A 19,031-nucleotide genomic window follows, 5' to 3' on the forward strand; every position below is an offset into this window, starting at 1 on the left:
CACAACCCATCTACTCAATCATCTGCTTTCCTTGTTCTTTTTGGAAGGATTTAATTTAATGCCAGCAATGTGATGGTGCATCTGGGTGGTGAGACAAATTTATAAACCATTGCTAGGGAAAAAATACTACCCCAAAGCTGCCTTGGCCATGTCTGAGCTATTTTGCTCCTGTCTTACTAATATGGCAGACCCCAGTGGATTATTATTCTACCTTGAGCCACACTTTTTCCGTGTTTCTGGTGGAGTATTTCATGCATTCCCATGGGAGAATCCTCTAATCAAGTGCTTGACAAATACCCACCAGGGCTCTGTGGTTGTCTTACATTTATGTATTTCTGGCCCAGCCCTGCAAAAGGAGCAGTGTTACCTGGTAGTGCTGTCACCTGTTTAATGAACCCAAAGAATATGTCCCATGCCTTGTGTTTGTGTGCTGTCCTCCTTACAGAGGCTCCATTACCTTTTGTTTTGGAAAATAGTTCCTTGCAATTTCCTCTGGTGGTCTGGTAACTCAATAAAAATAAAGTTTTGTATTTGGGCAGTTAACCTTGTGCTTAGGAAAATTTGATGTCCAACACTGACTCAGATCCAGTTATTGAGTTCTTACTAAATACACATCTTTGGTGGGATTGGTGATACTGAAAAATACAGAATTGCCAAAGTTCTGTTGTCTTCTGTCACTAGGGTATATTGTTTTGTCCTCCTCCATCTGTTTCTATAGTTAAATGGGATTCAGATGAATTCATTAAGAACTTGTCACCTTATATTAACAGTCAAATATATTGAGTGTCATGAAAAATAAATGTTTCCAACAAATTTGCAGTTTTAAGCTCTTGTATCGTGATTGCTCTGGGAAGGTGAGGGGGTGTATGTGAGTAACACAGGGCTCTGTAAGAATAAAATATTTGTAAAAGCTCTTCCCTTAGCTGCCAGAGTAATATGGAGCTCACCTTTTGCCAAGATCAGTGTCTGTAGCTGCTTCTGCCACAATTACATGAAATGTTAATTCCCAATGCACGCAAAGAACATAACACCTTGTTTAGTCTCCAGGGATAGTCTTGCTGCAGGACCAAAGGCAGAACCTTGAATTCACAGCCTGCTGGGTCACTTAGAAATGCAGTTTACCCTTGGAGTGCCTTCCCTGTGCACACTCCTCCTCACTTGTGGGGAGGCAGAGCAGCTGCTCTGCAGGAAGTTCTCATTCTTCTATTTGGTGATGTTGCCTCTGCTCCTGCCTTACCAGAATCCTGATTTATCTTAGCAATAAGAAATGTTGTTGTTTGAAAAGTATAAAATTCTGTTACACCTCATCCCTCTTCTCTCCTGCAGTCTGTTCCACTGCCTTTCTTCCAGCCCTGGGTTAAGCAGGAATTGCTTGTGGGACTGTGTTGTGGGGAGGGGGATAGTCATGGCTTTACAGATCTGGTGAGGACTCCTTGTGATCCTGTCTTTCACTTTGGTTTGCCTTTTCGTAGGAAGGTGCTAATCACCCCCTACCTTCATTTAGTGTCAAAGGGTCTTTAGTGACCTTGGAAGAAGAGGAACTGAGCTGTCGGTGCTAATCTCAAACACAAATGTGCAGCCCTTGCCACATTAGTCATGCCTTTGTCACCTCTAGATTGGATTAGTGCAGTGCACGGTATGTGGGTCTACAGCTGAAGACACATGCTGAACAGTGTTGTCTGCTTGTTTTAGTGTCACCAGAGAGTATTTTCTGGAGAGATGTCAGTGTTTGAAGAGTGCCCTCAGTCAGGATCCTGAGCTGACTTCTCACAGTGGTTTGCTGGAAGCTGGTTTGGCTGTCAGGCTTTAAAGCTTACCTGCTGCTGTTACTGCTTTCTGTAAGAGGATAAATTGAAGGATTGAATGCAACTTAAGACTTTGTGAGGAAGTGTATCAGAGTCCTGTAGCTTGGTTTATTTTTTGTTGATTGTTTTTCTGTATGGATGATTTTAGCGTGGTGCTTGGGTTAGGAGATGTGTCCTTGAAGAACATCTGTCTGTGGAACAATACATTGTCAATGGAGGTTTTCCTCTCCAATGCACATGTGAATGGTGTAGCCAAGTCCAGCTTCCTTATTAGGATTAGTCAATCACTTGATCAGGTATATAATAACAGTCTTCTGGGAGGGATAGAAGGGGTAGGAGATTAACCCCAGTCTGCATTACAAATAAGTTTAATGAAGTACTAATGTTGAATACAGAAGGTCATGGCAGTGAGGAAATTGGACTATTATGACTGAGCCTGTACACGTGAACAGCCTGCAAAGTAAAGAACATGGTAAGAGTTCTGAGCTGGGGAGGTAAAGGCACTGTCAGTTCTTGGTTCAACTGCTTGCTGAACTGTAACTGCAAATAAAATTATGCTTTTTCTCTTGCAGTTATGCTGAGTGTGTACAGCTACTTGTGTAGTTTTAAATGCCCACAGAAATTTTATTCTTTAACACATCCTTCTCCACATTGCTCTGGAGGGGAAAAGCTGTGCTTTATAGGAGGTTCCTCAGTGGGGAGTTTCTGTTCACAAGACTCTTTTGCCCACACTTGGACACCCATTGGCATGATGGGCCTAAGGCACCAAGTGGAGTTCTAATCTACAGCAAGAAGATGTGCAGTGATAGGAGGGAAAGGCTCAGCAAATATATTGGTGTTCATGTCACTAGCTGGTGGCTTTCCCAATGGACTTGGTGAATTGTAGCAGATGTGGGATGCTGTACTTTGTGTGTTGGGGGGTGGTTTGTTTAAATTTGTCTTTTCCTCTGTGGTATCCCAGATCAGTTTTTTTGGTCCAATTGCTTTTGGTGTTGTTAGATGTCTACTTGTTTGTATCAAGATCTGTCTGTCAGTGTTCCGGCTTCTGTTCTATATGGCTATTAAAATATTTTGCTATGGAGGTGGAGATGGTGGGATGCAGTAAGCTGGTTATGTTTGGAAGCTGAGTTTAGGTAGTAGTCATCTCTTAAGAGAGATATCTGGTTGGAACTATGACTCAAAGCAGTTTGCTCTTTGGAGAAGTAAGGACCTGCCAAAATCCGTGTGCAGCTGCCGGGGTTATTCTCTGGACTACAGAGCCAAATCAGAAGAGTCTCTTGCTGTGTCTTTGCCAGGTCTTCTGGCTTGTTTAAGTGGTTCACACTTCTGCCTGGAGCATAGCACACTGCTTTGCCAGCCTTCTGCAGAAAACTGCTGCTGTCCTTCTTTCCTTCTGGTGGGACCAGAAAACATGGTCTGAGCACTGTGTGTTCCTCTGCTTTGGAGAGAGCCTGCTCTGCTCATGCTCCCGGGTTCTGGGCCTTCACCAAAGAGGAAACTTGTGGTTGCAGAAATCCACTCAAGCAAACTGTGTCTGTTATAATCAGTTCTTCCTTTTAAATCAATTTGGAGGGCAAGGAATCTCACCTTTGTGAGAGAAGCCATGACCCTCCAGGGCAGCTGTGACTATACTCATTTTTGGAGACAGTCAACTTAAAATTCTCATGGCCCTCAATCTAGGGGAGAATTAATTTCCTACTTCAGACTCTCTAATGGTATCAGCAGAAGTCTTATAAAAATTCCTGATTAGATTATGCTCTCATTGTAGTAATGAAAGCCACTTATTAATGTTGTTTATACATCTTACATAGCACTTTCCTTGTAGTAGAGAAACTGCTATCCATTGGATCTATGGTTAATTATCGTCTTTTTTTTTTTTCTGTTTACAATTTTCTCTCTGTCAGTATTTTGTTACTTCATGTAACATAAATTAAATTAAATAAGCAGTGAAAAAAAGATTGCCCACGCTAAAAATGGTGTGTTTAGAGGCTCCCGCTTCAGTGAGATTTAAACGTTAACGGGCAATATTGCTCTTACTAATTCTTGCTTTCTGCAGAGTGGGATGCCCAACCTGGGCATATTTAATTTTTGTTTTTTTCCTGTTTGAAGCTTGTCGTTAACTGTGTGTTATTCTTTGTTCTCCCGCCCAGCTTTGTGCAGAGGGCGCATTGTGCGAGTGCCCAAGGGGCCCCTCATTCGGGTGGTGGGCACGGAGGTGGCGATCCCCTGCAGCGTGAGTGACTATGACGGGCCCAGTGAGCAGAACTTTGACTGGGAGTTCTCCCGGGAGGCCGACTTCGTGCGGATAGTGAGTACCTGGGATTCTACCTTCACCTCTGAGGAGTACCAAAAACGCGTGGGCCGCGGGGATATCAAACTGAGACGGAGCAGCAACGATGCTGTGGAACTTGTGATTAGGAACATCCAGCCAGCTGACCAAGGGAGATACAAATGTTCCACGCCCAGCACTGATGCCACCGTTCAGGGAAATTATGATGCTGAGGTCCAAGTGAAAGGTATTTCTGAAGAGTGAGGTGTGCTTTAAATTTGTTTTTGATATTGATTACCCTTAAGAATGTTGACTTTCTGTTGTTTATGATTGTCATGATTTTTGGTTTTCTTTCTTCTTCTTCTTATTCCTATTTAATTCTCCTAAAGCCAGAATTTAAAATTTGCAAATATGATAGCAAAGGCAAGTGAGGTGAAGAAGTGAAGAGAGGCTGTTTACTATAAACACCATTTTCTTTTTTTTCTGTCTAGTAAATATGTAAATAAAACACTAAGTGGTGGGTATTCTGAAGATGTCTGCAAATATTTCATGTCCCTAAGGCTCTGGGTAGAGAAGCAAAGTTCAGGTAAAAAACACAGGCTGTCTTCTCTCTCAGTTTTAGTGTCATTTAGGGATCTTTCTGTACGAAGGAGGTAATCTTCCTTTTCTCCTTTGGCATTTTGATACTACAGTCTTGTTCCAGCTTTGCTCTATCACTTAGCATTTTTCAGTATTAAATTTGGACAGTATTTCTTTTCCCACGTCTTATCTTTTACTCACATGAATATCAAGATTAGTTTTGTATGGGAATAGTCAAAATGATGATGTTTGGATGAGAAACTAAAGTGAATGGAAGGATAAATGAATTCTTGTCTTGCAAAGTGAGTGGAAGGATAAATGAATTCTTGTCTTGGCTTGTTTAAAACAGAGCACTTCCTTTAGTGCTTTTTCAGCTGAATTTTCTTCTTCCTGGAATAGATTTATGTGTGGAAGAAGGAATGATTGGCAAGGTGTTGCTCTGTGGTGGTTTTATTGCCTTACATCTGAACAGCTCACTGTGGGTGTTCTCTTCTTGATTCTGTTTTATGATGCTTGTGTCTTTTGGTCTTTTTTTTTTGTTGTTGTTGTTGTTTTTTTCTTTCCCCCTAATAGTGATTTCTGACGGCTTGTCCGTGAGCGGTTCCAAAGCTCGTTCCTCGACGTCTCTCCGGCTGTCCGAGGGCGACTCCTTCAAGCTGCGCTGCTCAGCCATCACCACCTCCCCGGAGCACACCCACCTGCACGTCACCTGGCAGCTCAGGAGCAGCGGATCCTCGTGGCGGGACATCCTCTCCTTGACTCACGAGGGCAAGTTCCAGCCGGGCCCTGGCTATGAGGAGCGCTACCGCAGCGGGGACGTCCGCCTGGACACGGGGGCCAATGACACGTACCGCCTGTCCGTGTCCCAGGCCTCCTCTGCCGATGGAGGGGCCTACAGGTGCCTCGTCAGCGAGTGGGTGAGAGGGGCGGATGGCTCGTGGCAGAAGATCCAGGAGAAGAGCGTGGAGATCGCCACCGTGTCAATCCAGAGGACCGGTGAGTGTTCCCGGTGGGCTGTGGTCGCAGCGCGGGGCTGCGTCCAGGCTCTGGTGCTTTGGGGTCAGCTGAACCAAGTGAGGGTGCATCCAGCAGAACCTGGAGTGCTGTTTGGATAGCTGGCCAAATAATTTTTCTAGCTTTACTTTGGAGAAAAGGGGGTTGATGGCATGGAAGGTTTGCCTGGAACCTCTTGGATGCCTAGACCCAGATTTTATCTCATCCTTTGTTTGCTTCAAAGTGCTCGTGGTTTTTTATATTTGTGAAATAAACTTTGTATTTAACACCTGATCACCCAAAGCCTTCCCTCTGATCTCTTGTTAACACAGGGTTCCATAGCACTAAACAGCTGCACTTCCCCTGTGAAACTGGCTTGTGATAGATGTGGAGCTTTTCTGTATGCTGTTTATTAAAATAGCATGGAAAGATCAAGAGAAAGGAGGAAGGCAGTGATAATTTAACAGGGCAAATTACCCAATGATTTTTATCACTGATCTGATTGCTCTGCTGTGTTGGCAGGGGTCTAGGGCAGTAATGGTTCTGTTAAACACATCATTGCATGCTTGGCTAAGGAGACAAAAATACATGCAGTGCTATGCTGAGGATATCCAGATATCCCTGCCCATACAGATTTAGGACTAGATGCACTAAGCACTTGATTGCATTAGCACTGCTGGTTGGAGGAGGGAGGGCGGGGGTGATGCACCTTATCACTCAATAGGTGGAAAAACAGGCAGTGATGGTCCTTCAGAAATATGAGATTATCACGGTATTTCAGAACTGTGCAGATAGGAAGGGTATCTTTTCATTTTTTGTAATCCCTTAATCACTATAGGGAGAACCCATAAATCTGGGGTTTTTTGATTGGTTCCTTTGGATATAGTTTTAGTGTCTTGGTGGTACTTAGCCTGTGAATTTTGACAGGATCAATCTGTCCCCTCTTTTTCAGGGTGTCTTGCACAGCAAAGCTTGCTGGTGCTCTTTGCTGACACAGGACTTGCCTAATTAAGGGCTGTAATTCTCGATTTTGTCACACCTTTGCAGTGTTTGGTTTAAGTAGGTGGGTTTTAATCCGTGGCTGAAAATAGCATGAAGCTGGCCAAGACCAGTAGTGGTACAGTTTTTCTGATGTGGTTTGGGTGTGTGGTTTGTTTGTTGTGGGGGCTTTTGTTTGTTTTCCTTCGGGTTTTTTTGCCTTCATAGCAGCACTGGCACTTTGTCAGGGGCATGAAGGCTTTTTTGAAGTTATGCTAAAGGGGATAGGTTATTCTCCAGCAAAGTGCTGTATACACATCCTGTAGAAGGACTTGAAGAGCATCTTGTGCTGACATCTGAAATCTCTGCACTTGCATGCTAAAAGAACTTGAGATGTAAATGGTTATATGCCTATGGGTAAACTCTCTCCAAGTCCCTCTATGTGCATATATTGCCAGATTGTGAATGCCCATCACTTTCATGAAGACAGAAATGTTGCTTGGAGAATTGCTGCTCTTAACCTTGCAGATGAATCTTATTTTGTATTCTGGTATTAGTCTGTTAAATTAGCTAGGCTTTCCTGCTGATTCCAATCCCATGATAAGACAGTGAGGCAAGTCCCAGTGAGAGATTCATCTGGACTTGGTTTCAGCACTCAGGTGGGGCCTGCTACCCTCTGTACAGTTTGACTGCTCTGTGTTATCAGGTGGTGAGGGGTGAGAATGAGCATTGCTTGGTTTTATTGGCAATAGTTCTGACTACTCAGTTTGGCTCTAGCCTTCATGTGTTGTCTCTCATTCCAGATGATAGTCCAAGTAAGTTTATGCAGATGCTTTTACACAGAAGTCACTAATCTCAGCAGAGAGACAGTTGCTGGTTTAAAGCAGAGATCTCTGTTATTGCTTGTGCTGAGAAGAGCCACTGCTGTAGCAGCCCTGTCCACTGGCCTCAGTGGAGACTTTAAGAGCAGCTGCATTACACACTGTGAGAATGATGCTGCACTGAGACCCAGATCTAATCTTCAGGCAGTGTAGAGCGAGCAATGAGCAAGTGAAGACAGGTGGTAGCCTGGTCTTGACACTCTGATTCCATGGTTTTCTCTTAGTATTCTGTATCTGGCCCTGTTTGAATGCTGCCTGTGACCATATGTGATATGTATATTAAAGCTATTCACTGGCCAGTGGTTGTTAAGTGTGTTTGGAGTGGCTGTTGGTGTTGCTTTGAAGTCCCCAGTGTGTGTTGTTCTGAGCAGTAAACGGAGAAATCAGCAGTATAGGGAGTTACTGCTGCCTTCTGTTGGCTTCCATTTCATGTTTTTGCAGCACACCTGAGGTCAGTCAGGACTCCAAGGTATGGCTATGGTTGCTTCTCATCTAAATCTGCTCTGTTTGAGGACAGTATAAACCATGTTGAGTTCCAATGTAGTTCCTAGTGACTTCTGTAGATGCTTGGTCTTCTGAAGCATGGTCCCAAAACACTTTGAACCTCCTGCGAGACTGAAAAATCCTGTACACGTTTTCCTGCTATGCAAAGGTGATGTGCAGTCTGTGGATGAAACAAAGCCTTCATGGACCAGTTGCTGTTGAGTTATAAAAATGCTCTTCTCCCTCCCTTTCTCCCCTCTGCCCTCATCACACATCCCTTGCTTGACTGATAATGTGTACTGCCCTTGTAATAGATCACTCGGCTCAATATCCAACAGACATTTGAAGGTTGGGCTACTGAGCCTGTTCAGAAGCTCCTGTTAAAGAATGAGAAGTTCTGGATGACTTAGAGTGAACTATGTTTATTAAAAGTAACAAATAAAAAAATATTTTTTTGTTTGAATTTTTGTGTCTCTCTTTCCAAGCTCTAGATGTGGTCATCTCAACCAGCAATGTGTCTGTGACCGAAAGAGACTCCCTGGACCTTACATGCAACATTACAACAGACAGGAGTGGTATTTTCCAAGCAGAGGTGATGTGGTATTTTTCGGCATCACCTGATGACACCTTGTCAGATGCTCAGCTCTTGCTGAGCATGGACCATGATTCTGTTGTCAGTGACTCAACCCTCATCAGCCTCAGCCATGTGGACAGGAACTCCTATCGCCTCTTGGTGCGCGATGTGGATGTGGAGGACTCTGGCTACTACTTCTGTGAAGCTGCTATCTGGGTGCCACTGCACAATGGGAGCTGGCATAAGGTGGTGGAGAGGACCTCTGCACCAGTCAGTGTGGTGGTGACAGCACTAGGTGAGTGATTGTGCTGTCAGAATTCGTGGATAATGTGTCCCTCAATCCTTGGCCCCATCAGAAAAGGGAGAGGACCTTGCAGAATCTCTCCTGCATGAATGTTTCTCTTGTTTGCATCTATTGTCTATATGTAGAGATCTCTTTCACATATATTTCTCTTTATGCAAATATCCTTAGAAGTAAAGTTACCTGGGAGAAGTACTAAAAATGAAACTCCAGTAAAACTTCTTAAAAAGCCTATTGTTTTACAGATAGGTCTTAGATATGTCAGCCTACCTAATCTGTTCTCTAGTTTATTCTTGGAGATAATAGCTTCAATTTAGAGGCAGTGAAACTCAGGATGTTGTTGCAGAATGACGTAGGTAAGGTATCTGCACCTGGTAAAGTTGACAAGGTATTGGAAGCCTGAATGAAGCTGGATGTGAGCTGGCAGAGCTGTAGTGCTTGGTGCCTGTTCCCAGGCCCAAACCCTTTCAATGTACCCTTTCAGATCCTCTTGTCATGAGAAACTGGTGGTACTGCCCAGTTACAAAGGCAGAGCTCCTCCAACATGAAAGTGCTGAATGAGGCCAGCATATAGAGAGCCTGTTTTTCAGCAATAAATGGCTGTGCCATAAGGTTAAATCCCATCGACAATGACTTTAAATGTTGCATTTTAGCATTGTGCAGAGCAGCTGAGCCGTGGCTGTCTCCAAGTACACTTGTAATGTGTACTAAAAGTGCACAAGTGATTAATGTCTTCATTTCCTGTCCTCATTCAGCCATTCACATTGTACATTTAACTTCTGAGTATTCCCTCCTTTCCCCACTTTGTGTGTGCAGTCATGCACATGTGTTCATGTGTGTACGGATGTACTTGCACGCTCATGTGCTCTCTTGTCGTGCCTGTACCTGCAGGACTACTCTTTGCATTCCAATGTAGCATTATTTGGGAACAGGAGAAAATAAAATCTGCTTTTCAGCAGATGCAGATGCTTGGTTGCTAGGGAGAGGGAAAGCAGAATAAATTTTCGGCGTTTGAGGTTTTCAACTGCATCCAGAATTCACCAACTCCTCCTCCTTAATGGAAGTTAAGAGCTCCTGGAGTATTAAGTCATTGAATTGTCAGTGAGGCTGTTCTTTGACAGCTGACAGACTGGAGGAATGAGGTTTATCCAGCCAGCCTTTTATTCTTTCTAAATCCTCTATTTGAGTGTCTGTCAGGGTGAAGCGCCTGTCTGGAGTGGTGCTATCAAAGGGAAAACTCTCTTCTTAGGGTCCTTCCCCTGCCCACAAATAAAACAAACCTCAAGCAATTTTCTAAGAACTTGGGATTCTTGCAGTTTTTCCTTCTTGTGTCCCTGTCTTGAGAAGTGCATCTGCTTTCTTTGTTGCTGTGAAAATATTAGTTGGTCTTGAATGCCTTCTTTTTGAGGGGAAGGGGAGGCAAAGGGGGAATGATAAGAGAGTTGTAGAGTGTGAACAATACATCATGAGGCCCTGGAGTAAACTAGTTTTGTGAATGAGAAAGGAAGAGCAGTGTAGCTGTAGGATCTAAGGGGGCTTACACTACAAGCAGGGTTTGGCCATCATTATTAATCTGTACTTTGGTTGTAGCAAAATGCTGTGCATTTCCTTTTTATTTTGCCTTACTTCTCCTGAAAATGTGCAGAAATCTCCACATGCTCACTGGTAGTAGGTACCACAGACTTTGTAAGCAGTGCTTTTAGGATTTTATGTTGCCTAATGTCACAGAAACTCACCATCAGTATTACCAGATTCTCTGGGGTCTGGTGTGTATTGATGCCCTTGTTCTTGCTAGATGCAAGGACACTGGTGGGAGATATTTTCTGCAGGCTGACATAGCAGCAGCCCAGCTTGTTTGCTACAATTGTTTTTATCCTTTGCATCTCAAGTGCAAAAGTGCATATGCACACAGAGTTTCCACAGCAGTTCTATTAAGATGCTTTATTATCTTGGCTCGTTGGTGAGCTAAGCCTAAGTTTTAGCCTTGGATTGCCGTCTTTGTCCCAATTATAGCTTCAGTTAATTGTTCCTAGGAGGGCAAAATGCCAAGTAAAACATAAAACAGGAAATAAATACAGAGTGCTGAATACAGTTAGGCTGTAAAAGCCGTGTGATGAGTATTGGCCAAACAGTTGGGAAGCTGGTCATTTTTCTGAATTATAGTAGACAGCAAGACAAAAATATTCTAATACTAGTAAATAAATATGTATTTCCTTTGTGGTGTGAAGTTCTTGCTGTAATCTTTTTCCTTTACTATCTCTGTAGTCTGAGAGAAAATAGTCATGCGGCTCTCTTATCACTTTTAGGCTTTGGGCAGCCAGCTATTTCAGATTTAAATATAACAGCCCCATTCTTAACCCATGAAAGTCAGGCACTGATTTTCCAGCGTGAGGTATTCCAGCCTCACAGCTGTACAGCACATATTTCTTTATTCAGACTGTGAAGCTTTTTCTGATCTACACATCTTCAACTCTTATCCTACTTAGTATTTATTGACTTTAGGTAGTATTTAAACTGCTGACCTCTGAAATTTACTGTGCTCAGCTCTTGGTGCTGCCTGTGGCCATTGCCAGTAGTGTTCCCTGTCCCCTGGCTTGGGTGTCTGGGTGTTTTTTACCATTCTTAAACTGTTGTAGAGACACAATGGGATGGTTAAGTGTGGAAAGGAAGGCATTTCAAGATGGAAGATGGCCTCTTACCCTGGAGAGATACTGGGGAAGTGGGGTGTCTCTGATCAGTCCAAAGCTAGAGGATAACCAGTGTTCTGCTGCAGGTTGCCCCAGGCATTTGACAGATGCAAAAAGTGGCTGGCTGGGTTGAAATCGAACCCACAGGTGGGTTCTTGGGGGCAGGCCTGAAGGAGGTAATTATTTTGCTCAACAAGATCTATTAGTCCTGATTTTTCTGAAGTGGTCTGACCAGACCTATGAAATGGAATGTCTTGTTTAGAAATGCAAATCTAGGGGTACCTGCATCAGACTGGTACAAGACTGAGAGCCAGAGTCCAAGTTCCAAGGTCTTGTAAAAAAAGTGCATATTGTGGCACTTGGCTTCTTAGCTCAGATGCTAAAACTGGATGTTAGAAGTTAGTGAACCTTTTAATTAATTCTGCCATTTTCTCCCTTCTTGTAGCTTCTAACCCGTTTCTTCTGTTTCCTCTCCTGCAGAGCCAGACTATGACGTGTTCCTGAATGCCTCTAAAACCCCCAAGTTTTCAGATGACCCCACAGAGCTCAACTGCAGGATCACAAACGTGCAGGACACCGAAGCCAACATCCGCTTCACTGTTTCCTGGTACTACAGGCAGCACCTGCCTGGTGATGACGTGGTGGCAGAGGAGCTCCTGGCCTCGATGGATGCAGACTGGACTCTGCTGCCTGGGGACAGGGGCAGAGAGAGGATTCAGAATGGGGAAATAATCTTCTATAAAAAGTCTGCTGACACCTTCAATATGAGAATCCAGTGGACTTCAGAGAGCGACAGAGGGGATTATTTCTGTGTCATCTCAGCGTGGAGTAGGCACCGCAACAACAGCTGGGTGAAGAGCAAAGATGTGACTTCTATACCTGTCCACGTTTTCTGGGCTACACAAGGTAGGAACTTTGCACCTGGGTGGCTGAGAACAGGCTTGCCAGCCAGAAGGCCTGCTAATGGGCTTTGGAAATGGAGTTCTGTGTTTATCAAGGTCTAAAAGCACTGTCAGCTTGTGTAAAGGCCTCTTATCTGTGGAGGGGAATAATTACTTTACATCACTCTTTTATTTTACATCACTACTTTACCAGTTTTATGCAACAGTTTGGAGTGGAAGTGCAAAGGAAGGGACACCATCAAAGGAGAGATTCCATCAACCTGCTGAGACTTCCAGGAGCTGGGCTGGAAGTGGCAGGGGTGGCATCCAGCAGCGTTGCTGTGGTCATTGCCCACTCTTGTGGCTCGGAGTATTTTGGTCTCTTTAGGATGTAGCTGGCTGCTAACAACAGGGTTGTACTGAGGTGAAAGGAGAAATGTCCGTTTGTCTTCTCTGCTTGACAGTTTGAGAGTTGTGGGTTTATTTTTCTCTTCTATAAACCCATAGTTAAAAGGCAGTTCTGAGGAAGTTCATGGGCATAGCACTACCAGAGTATCAAAAAAAAAAAAAGTGGGTAGCTGAACAAAGTTAACTCAGTGGTTAGCTTGGGTCTTGACCTTTTTTTAGGCTGAAGTGAACTAGCTCTAGTCAGTACCTAACTTATTCTAGGAGCATTTTTAGAAGCTTAATAGTTACCTGAAGTTGCTTAACTCTGGTTTAAAATGGGATCTGTGTTTCCTGGATGTGCTGTACAGTGATACTGTTTTGGCTGAGAGTGAAGTCATGCACAAGGGTCTTGGACAGCCTCAGAAATGTTAGGATGACCTAGGATGTAATGCCTTTGTCAAAAATCTGTTCTTAGCTGAGCTGCATTTATATTGATAGATTAGTGTAACAGTCTGGCTTAGGCATCCACAGGCAGAGAACTGTATTTCAGAGACAAGCAATTTGAAATAATTTTAAAGTTGTTTAGGGATAATCCCTGAACAGCAAATTGGAAATCTTCTGCTGTGATTCTGCTTCAGTGGAGAGAGAAGTGGTGGGCTGCTTGCTCGTTACTCCCTGCATGCCCAGACCAAGTGAGTGGTCCAGGGAAAGGTCTTTTTTTTTGATTTTGTGGGTTTGTTTTTTTTTTTTTTGTTTTGTTTTACCCCTGAAGCTGGCTTCTCCAGCAGGACTGAGAAGTCTCATTAATGCTGAGTGTGGTCACAATTAGTTCAGTGTTATGCCACAACACGGAGTGTGTGTATGTGCATGCCAGTGTAATGGATCCTCACTGTCGGAGCAGCCACAGAGACCAGCTGGAGTTGAAAAGTCTCAGCCTGTGTTGACATTTCTGAGGGAAAACAAACCGTGACAGGTGTGAACATTCCCTCGTTTCTGGTTTTGTTCCAGAAACTCTGCTAATTCTGCAGCACAAATGTAAATGTTATAGTCCCTGTGCTGAAAAGTACGTTCTGTTGGCAAAACTCGTAGTTGGGGGATTTATTACGTGAAAGTGAGCTCTCCTACAAAAACCTTCCCCTCCTGAAAAAGAATGTGATATGTATGTGATATGGGGAGGGTGAAATATAGGTTTGATTTCCCCTTCTCTTCCACCCATCAACTCCCCCCTCAGCATTGCAGCCCCAGATGCCTCTCCCTGTGTGTCCTGTCCCCTGGCATATCCCATTCCTGTGAACTCCAGACTGGGCTGGGAGCCCAGTGTTGTTAGCCAGCAGCTACGAAGGAGTTAATCTGCTGCTGCCTGTGCTCTCTGGCTGTTGTTTTGACAAGTATCTCTGGTGATTTGAGTCCCTAACTGCTCCCAGTGCTTATAAAAGCCAGCAGCCAGGCTCCCACGTGTTTGCCTAAGGAGAGAACAGAAATTTGCCTCTTCCTTGGATAGCTTATGCCTATACAGAGACTTTTCTTCCATCTATTTCATTGCTTGCATCTTCTTTGTTGACTTTAGAGCAGTGCTTTGGGGAGAGGAGGTTGGAGAAATCTCACTTTGAAAACAATCGTTCTGAATTCTTGAGAAAGGAGAAGTGGGTTTATATTGTGTCTGTGGGTCTCTCAGCAAAGAGGGGTGTTCAGAGCCTTTATTCAAAATGTAAACATCATGTAAAGATGTCAAAAACCCTTTTTTGTGCGTTGTATAATAAGTTGTGTATTTGTCCATTTGAACTTGAGGTTTTATTATCTCTGTTTTCTATTTTATTCCACGGGGACCAATAATGCTCACACATCTTTCTGCTTACTCAGCTTTGCAAATGCAGCCAATTGCTATCATAGATCACCGTTGTTTTTGACATAGTCTGCCTGATATGTTTCTTCCCCTCTTCTACTTTCTCCCCTGCCAAGGTGACAAAGAAGGCATTTCTGTCTCATCTCAGAAATTAAAAACATCAGTTGTATTGTTTTGCTTATTTAGAGTACAAATTCCAGTCAGTGAAAAGGGGTGTAAAGAAAGGGAGGAAACCTTTTTTGACTAGTTCTGTAAATGATTTTCAACACAGAAAAAAGTTTGATATTCTAAAAGATAATTTTATTTATTTATTTGAATATGAGTTACATTTAGAGCACAGATACTGTTTGCAGTGGAACATGGAATCAATGCTTTTTTCCTAAACCAGTGTTGTCAACCTTGGATCTGCATGGAGTACTTAGCAGAAGAGAACATTATCTTTTAATTGAAATTCCAAATCCCAAAGGTACTATTATTTGGGGTTTTGTTAATACTTCTGTCTTTAATTTACAAAATAATTGTATTTAACATGATGTTACTTGTCCTAAATGTTTGCACAGGCCCTCCCATCACACTTAATTGGGAGCAAGGGTGCCTTAATCTTTCAGACAGCCCTGCAAAGAGAGAACAGATAATATTTCTGCCACCTACTTTTCTTTATCATTGCTGATGTATCACAGACACAGTGTGGTACAGACACACAGTTCCTCCCGGGCAAAGAAATCCCCATGGCACTAAGCTGGTGTGTGTATGTGCCAGTTTGGCTGTAGGGACAAGAGTTCCTGAAGCCAAGTGTGTGTCCAAGAGTAGTTGATGTGTTCAGGGGGAGGCTGCAGTGCAGGCTTTGGTGTGCCTGTTGTGCTTCCAGAGCTGCTGGGGCTGCAGTTGTACCTCGGCATGTCATACAGCCACCTCTTCCTGCCGCGGTAGAGCTGTCACTGCCTTGATCTCTGCTGCATTCCTGTACCTGCAGCCTCCTTAGTGCACTGGGGGATGAAGGGGCCTTTATGAACACTGAGATTCTTGTCAGCAGCCTCAAGTAGTGCTGTGATGCTCTGAGGTTGCTGTCAGCCCTGGCCTTTTCCAGCTGGAGCCAGAGCAGTGCAGGGAGGGTGTTTGCTGTTTTCTCAAGTCTTCTTGCCCTTGTAGTTGTTGGGCTTCTCTAGAAATTTGCCTGGCGTAGATTAGGTGAAAACTGGTTTTGGTCACTACCCAGGAAGTGCTCTTGAAGCTGAGCACACACTTTGTGGTAGAAGAGCAACAGGAAAATTACAGTGTGGCTTAACCACTTGGACTGGCCAGTGATGGAAGGCAGAAGGCATTGCCAGGCTCCAAAGTACAGTTTACTCAAATTTTATTTGAGTCATTTGGCTAGGATTTCTCCTGTTGCTAGCCCTCTGTCTTGGAGTAGTGCCCAAGCTTTGGGTATGGTTTACTTAGGAACTCTTCCCTTACTGCTTTCCAGAGTAAACTGCAGATTGCAGCCTCCTGTATATAACCAAGCCGAGTGTGTTTTATTGTGCTTTTCATTCATGGAGCTTTACAAGAAGAAGATGAGACTCCACATGGGACTGCAGGCATGTATGCAGACAAGCAAGTCTGTGGAATAATGGTCAAGACTCACACTGCTTCCTTGGAAATTCCCAGAAGATTAGAAATGAAACCTTAGGCTGTAGTTTTTGGAAGAAAACATTCATTTGTCCTCTCTGGCTCATCTTATGCTGCAAGATCTGATGAGTAATTTCTGCTAACACAGGAAACATGAAGAGACTTTCTTTTTCCTCTTAATTTTCTGTGCATATTACTGTTATTTCTAAGATAAGTGCCAAATCTTTGGGCTGCCCTCTTTCTCATAATGCGCACTCTCACACACAGACAGCTACATGCTTTCCTAGGTGGGGGTGAAGGAGTGCTAATTACATTTCATCTGCTGCTGCTGAAGGAGAACAATATTAGCACAGAACCAGAATATTAAGAATGGTGACCCAGGTTTTTCTAGTTGATAGGATATGGGGCTGTTGTTGTTGTTTTACTTTGCTACATATGCAGGTCTCTAATATTATGGCACATAGAGAAACATCCCTTTGATCTTTTTTTGACTTTATTGCAAAATGAGACATTCAGCACCTGCACGTCATGGGTTGTGTGTCCTCTTCTCTATTCTGTTCTAGATTTCTTATGGTCTAACAGAAGAGTGGGTGCCTGCTTTGTGTGCTCATCCAAACTAAGGGTCTCAGGAGTTTTTAAAGGAAGGAAAATGCTTTGAAAGGACTGTCATAAGAGCATACCTCCTTGTTCTGTTCAGCATCCTAATTTCTAACCCTTTTGAACTCTATCAACTGTTCTCCAGCTGCATCTCTGGGCCCCAGTTGTTCTCTTCCACAAACTCTACCAATGGCATTTCTGCTGTTGTCCCATGCTACCACCACTCCTTTTTCTTTTTCCTTTAGCAGAAATACTTAGTAAAAGCATCTGCTATTGCCCTCAAATGGAAAGCCAATAAGGGATGTCTAGGAACAAAATCTGCTCTGCTCTTGTTGGGGACAAGACACTGCCCTTTCTGCTGCTGCCTGACCTGTGGCTCAGGGAATAGTGGAAGTTAAGGTATTTGAAGCCCAGGTAGAAGGGAGAGTTAATTCAGCTGTAGCTGAACTACTCTGAACATGTGAGGGCGTTTAATATTAAACACATATGCTGGAGACCAAATGTAAGATTTCTTTTCTGGTGTCTAACACACAGTGCTCTGGATGTGAAGATCAACAATATAAAGAACATTTAAATAAGGAGGGATTTTTGCCCAGAGCCTCCTCATATGGCCTAGAAAGCAACAATATGTGCCAGAAAAGTATAACTAGCTGTTTGTGCTTCTGCTTTTGGGACAAAATATAATTGCCTACTATACTCCTAAAAATATGTGAAAAGCTGATCTGTGCTGGGCTCCTAAATGCTGAAGAAGGAAATATCAGAGTCTGACAGACACAGAATGAGGAAAAAATGGATTTTAAGTCTGGAATTTGGTATCTGATGAGCTTTTTCACAAAGGAGAGGAGAATGACTCTGAGTCTATACTATTTCATTTGTGATTGTACCGAGTGCCTAAATGTGCAACTCTTGTATTGTCACTTGCTTAGTGGGTGGACGTGTGAGGGGGGTTTGGTGTGGAGTATCAAATAATTCTGTGCTCAGCTAGACCACTAGAAGCATCTCAGCCTTCACTGCTCCTGCTGTTTCTTTATATAGCTTTGTACTGTGATCTGCTTTATACAGTACTGATTTAAAGTTGTCATACCAGGCTTCTCATCTTGTGGGCTGTGTTTACTCATTGTGAAAACTGCTGCTTGAAGGCAAAACACTGCAAAATGTAATCTTGACAAGTATCTTGTTGCTCTTGTGGGGAGGACATAAATATTACTGCATTTAAGTTCAATTTTGGGAAATGTGTTTCAGTCTCACCATTGCTTATTTCCCTTTTCCTGAGAAGTTTCAACTTGCATAAAGAGGTTCTGTGGAGCTTTTTAACAGTCTATGCTCTTTTTTTTTAATGGGAGAGGGAAAGGAGAATATGGTACAGCAAAGTAAGTCCAGAGAGTTGGATTGGCTGTATTTTTGCAATACTGTTACTTCTGTGTATTCTGCCCCATCCCTCCCTTGCTTAAGAAAAACCTTGATGTACAGGGTGTCTTTTCATCACAATGCCAGGAAACTGGCAACTCCCTTTCCTTTTATCTGATTCTGATTTCAGTCACTCCTCATTTTCTCAGTTTCTCACTGTGAGCTTGTATTTTGTGTGTCTTGGAGCTGTGCTCCGAGATGTATAATTTTCCCAAACCCTGTAATTAGGGGATTCTTTGGATTGAGGAGCCAGTAGAGAATGGAAGGAAACTAAGCAGTAAGTGTTACTGGAATTCTTGATGTCAAATGGGAAATTGTCAAGACTTCTGGTAGGCTTGTGTGCAAGTAAATGTGTGAGAAGCAAGGGCAGTGAAGAGTGACACAGAGGCAGAGGTGTGTGTAAATCTGTAGGGGAATACCTGAGGTGAAGACTTCTGTTACCACCAACTTTTGTCATGTGTTTCCAGTTGAATGTGTCTGGATTGCTGTTTGGGTGTCTTTTCAAGGGAAATAAAAGATGCTAGACTAAGTGTTGCCAATTCAGCATATGGCAGCTTTTGTCATTAGTCGTGAGTACTTCAGCAGTGCCCTTATTACCCCACCACTGAAGGTGCTCCTCCAGATCCAGTATAAAACTGGGGCTCTGAATCTTGTCTAATATCTTTACTCCTGAATAAAACAATCCTGTCTTGTTACAACCTGTGTATTCTGTTATCTGCTCAGTATTTGGTGTTTGTTTGCATTTGTCCATTTTGACC

The 19,031-nt window shown here is 43.3% G+C and overlaps 1 protein-coding gene across 1 annotated transcript in view; it reads left to right on the top strand.

Moving 5' to 3' along the window:
* PTGFRN (prostaglandin F2 receptor inhibitor) overlaps nt 1–19,031 on the top strand; it is a 65,288-nt gene that overhangs the window by 24,279 nt on the left and 21,978 nt on the right. Inside the window, exons 2-5 of the mRNA XM_083854823.1 lie at nt 3,956–4,321; nt 5,227–5,649; nt 8,474–8,857; nt 12,031–12,456. Coding sequence (XP_083710949.1) covers nt 3,956–4,321; nt 5,227–5,649; nt 8,474–8,857; nt 12,031–12,456 — 1,599 coding nt within the window. The remainder of the gene's footprint in view (nt 1–3,955; nt 4,322–5,226; nt 5,650–8,473; nt 8,858–12,030; nt 12,457–19,031) is intronic.

Source organism: Zosterops lateralis, assembly GCF_965231275.1.
Source record: "Zosterops lateralis genome assembly, chromosome: 2".
Classification (NCBI taxonomy): domain Eukaryota; kingdom Metazoa; phylum Chordata; class Aves; order Passeriformes; family Zosteropidae; genus Zosterops; species Zosterops lateralis.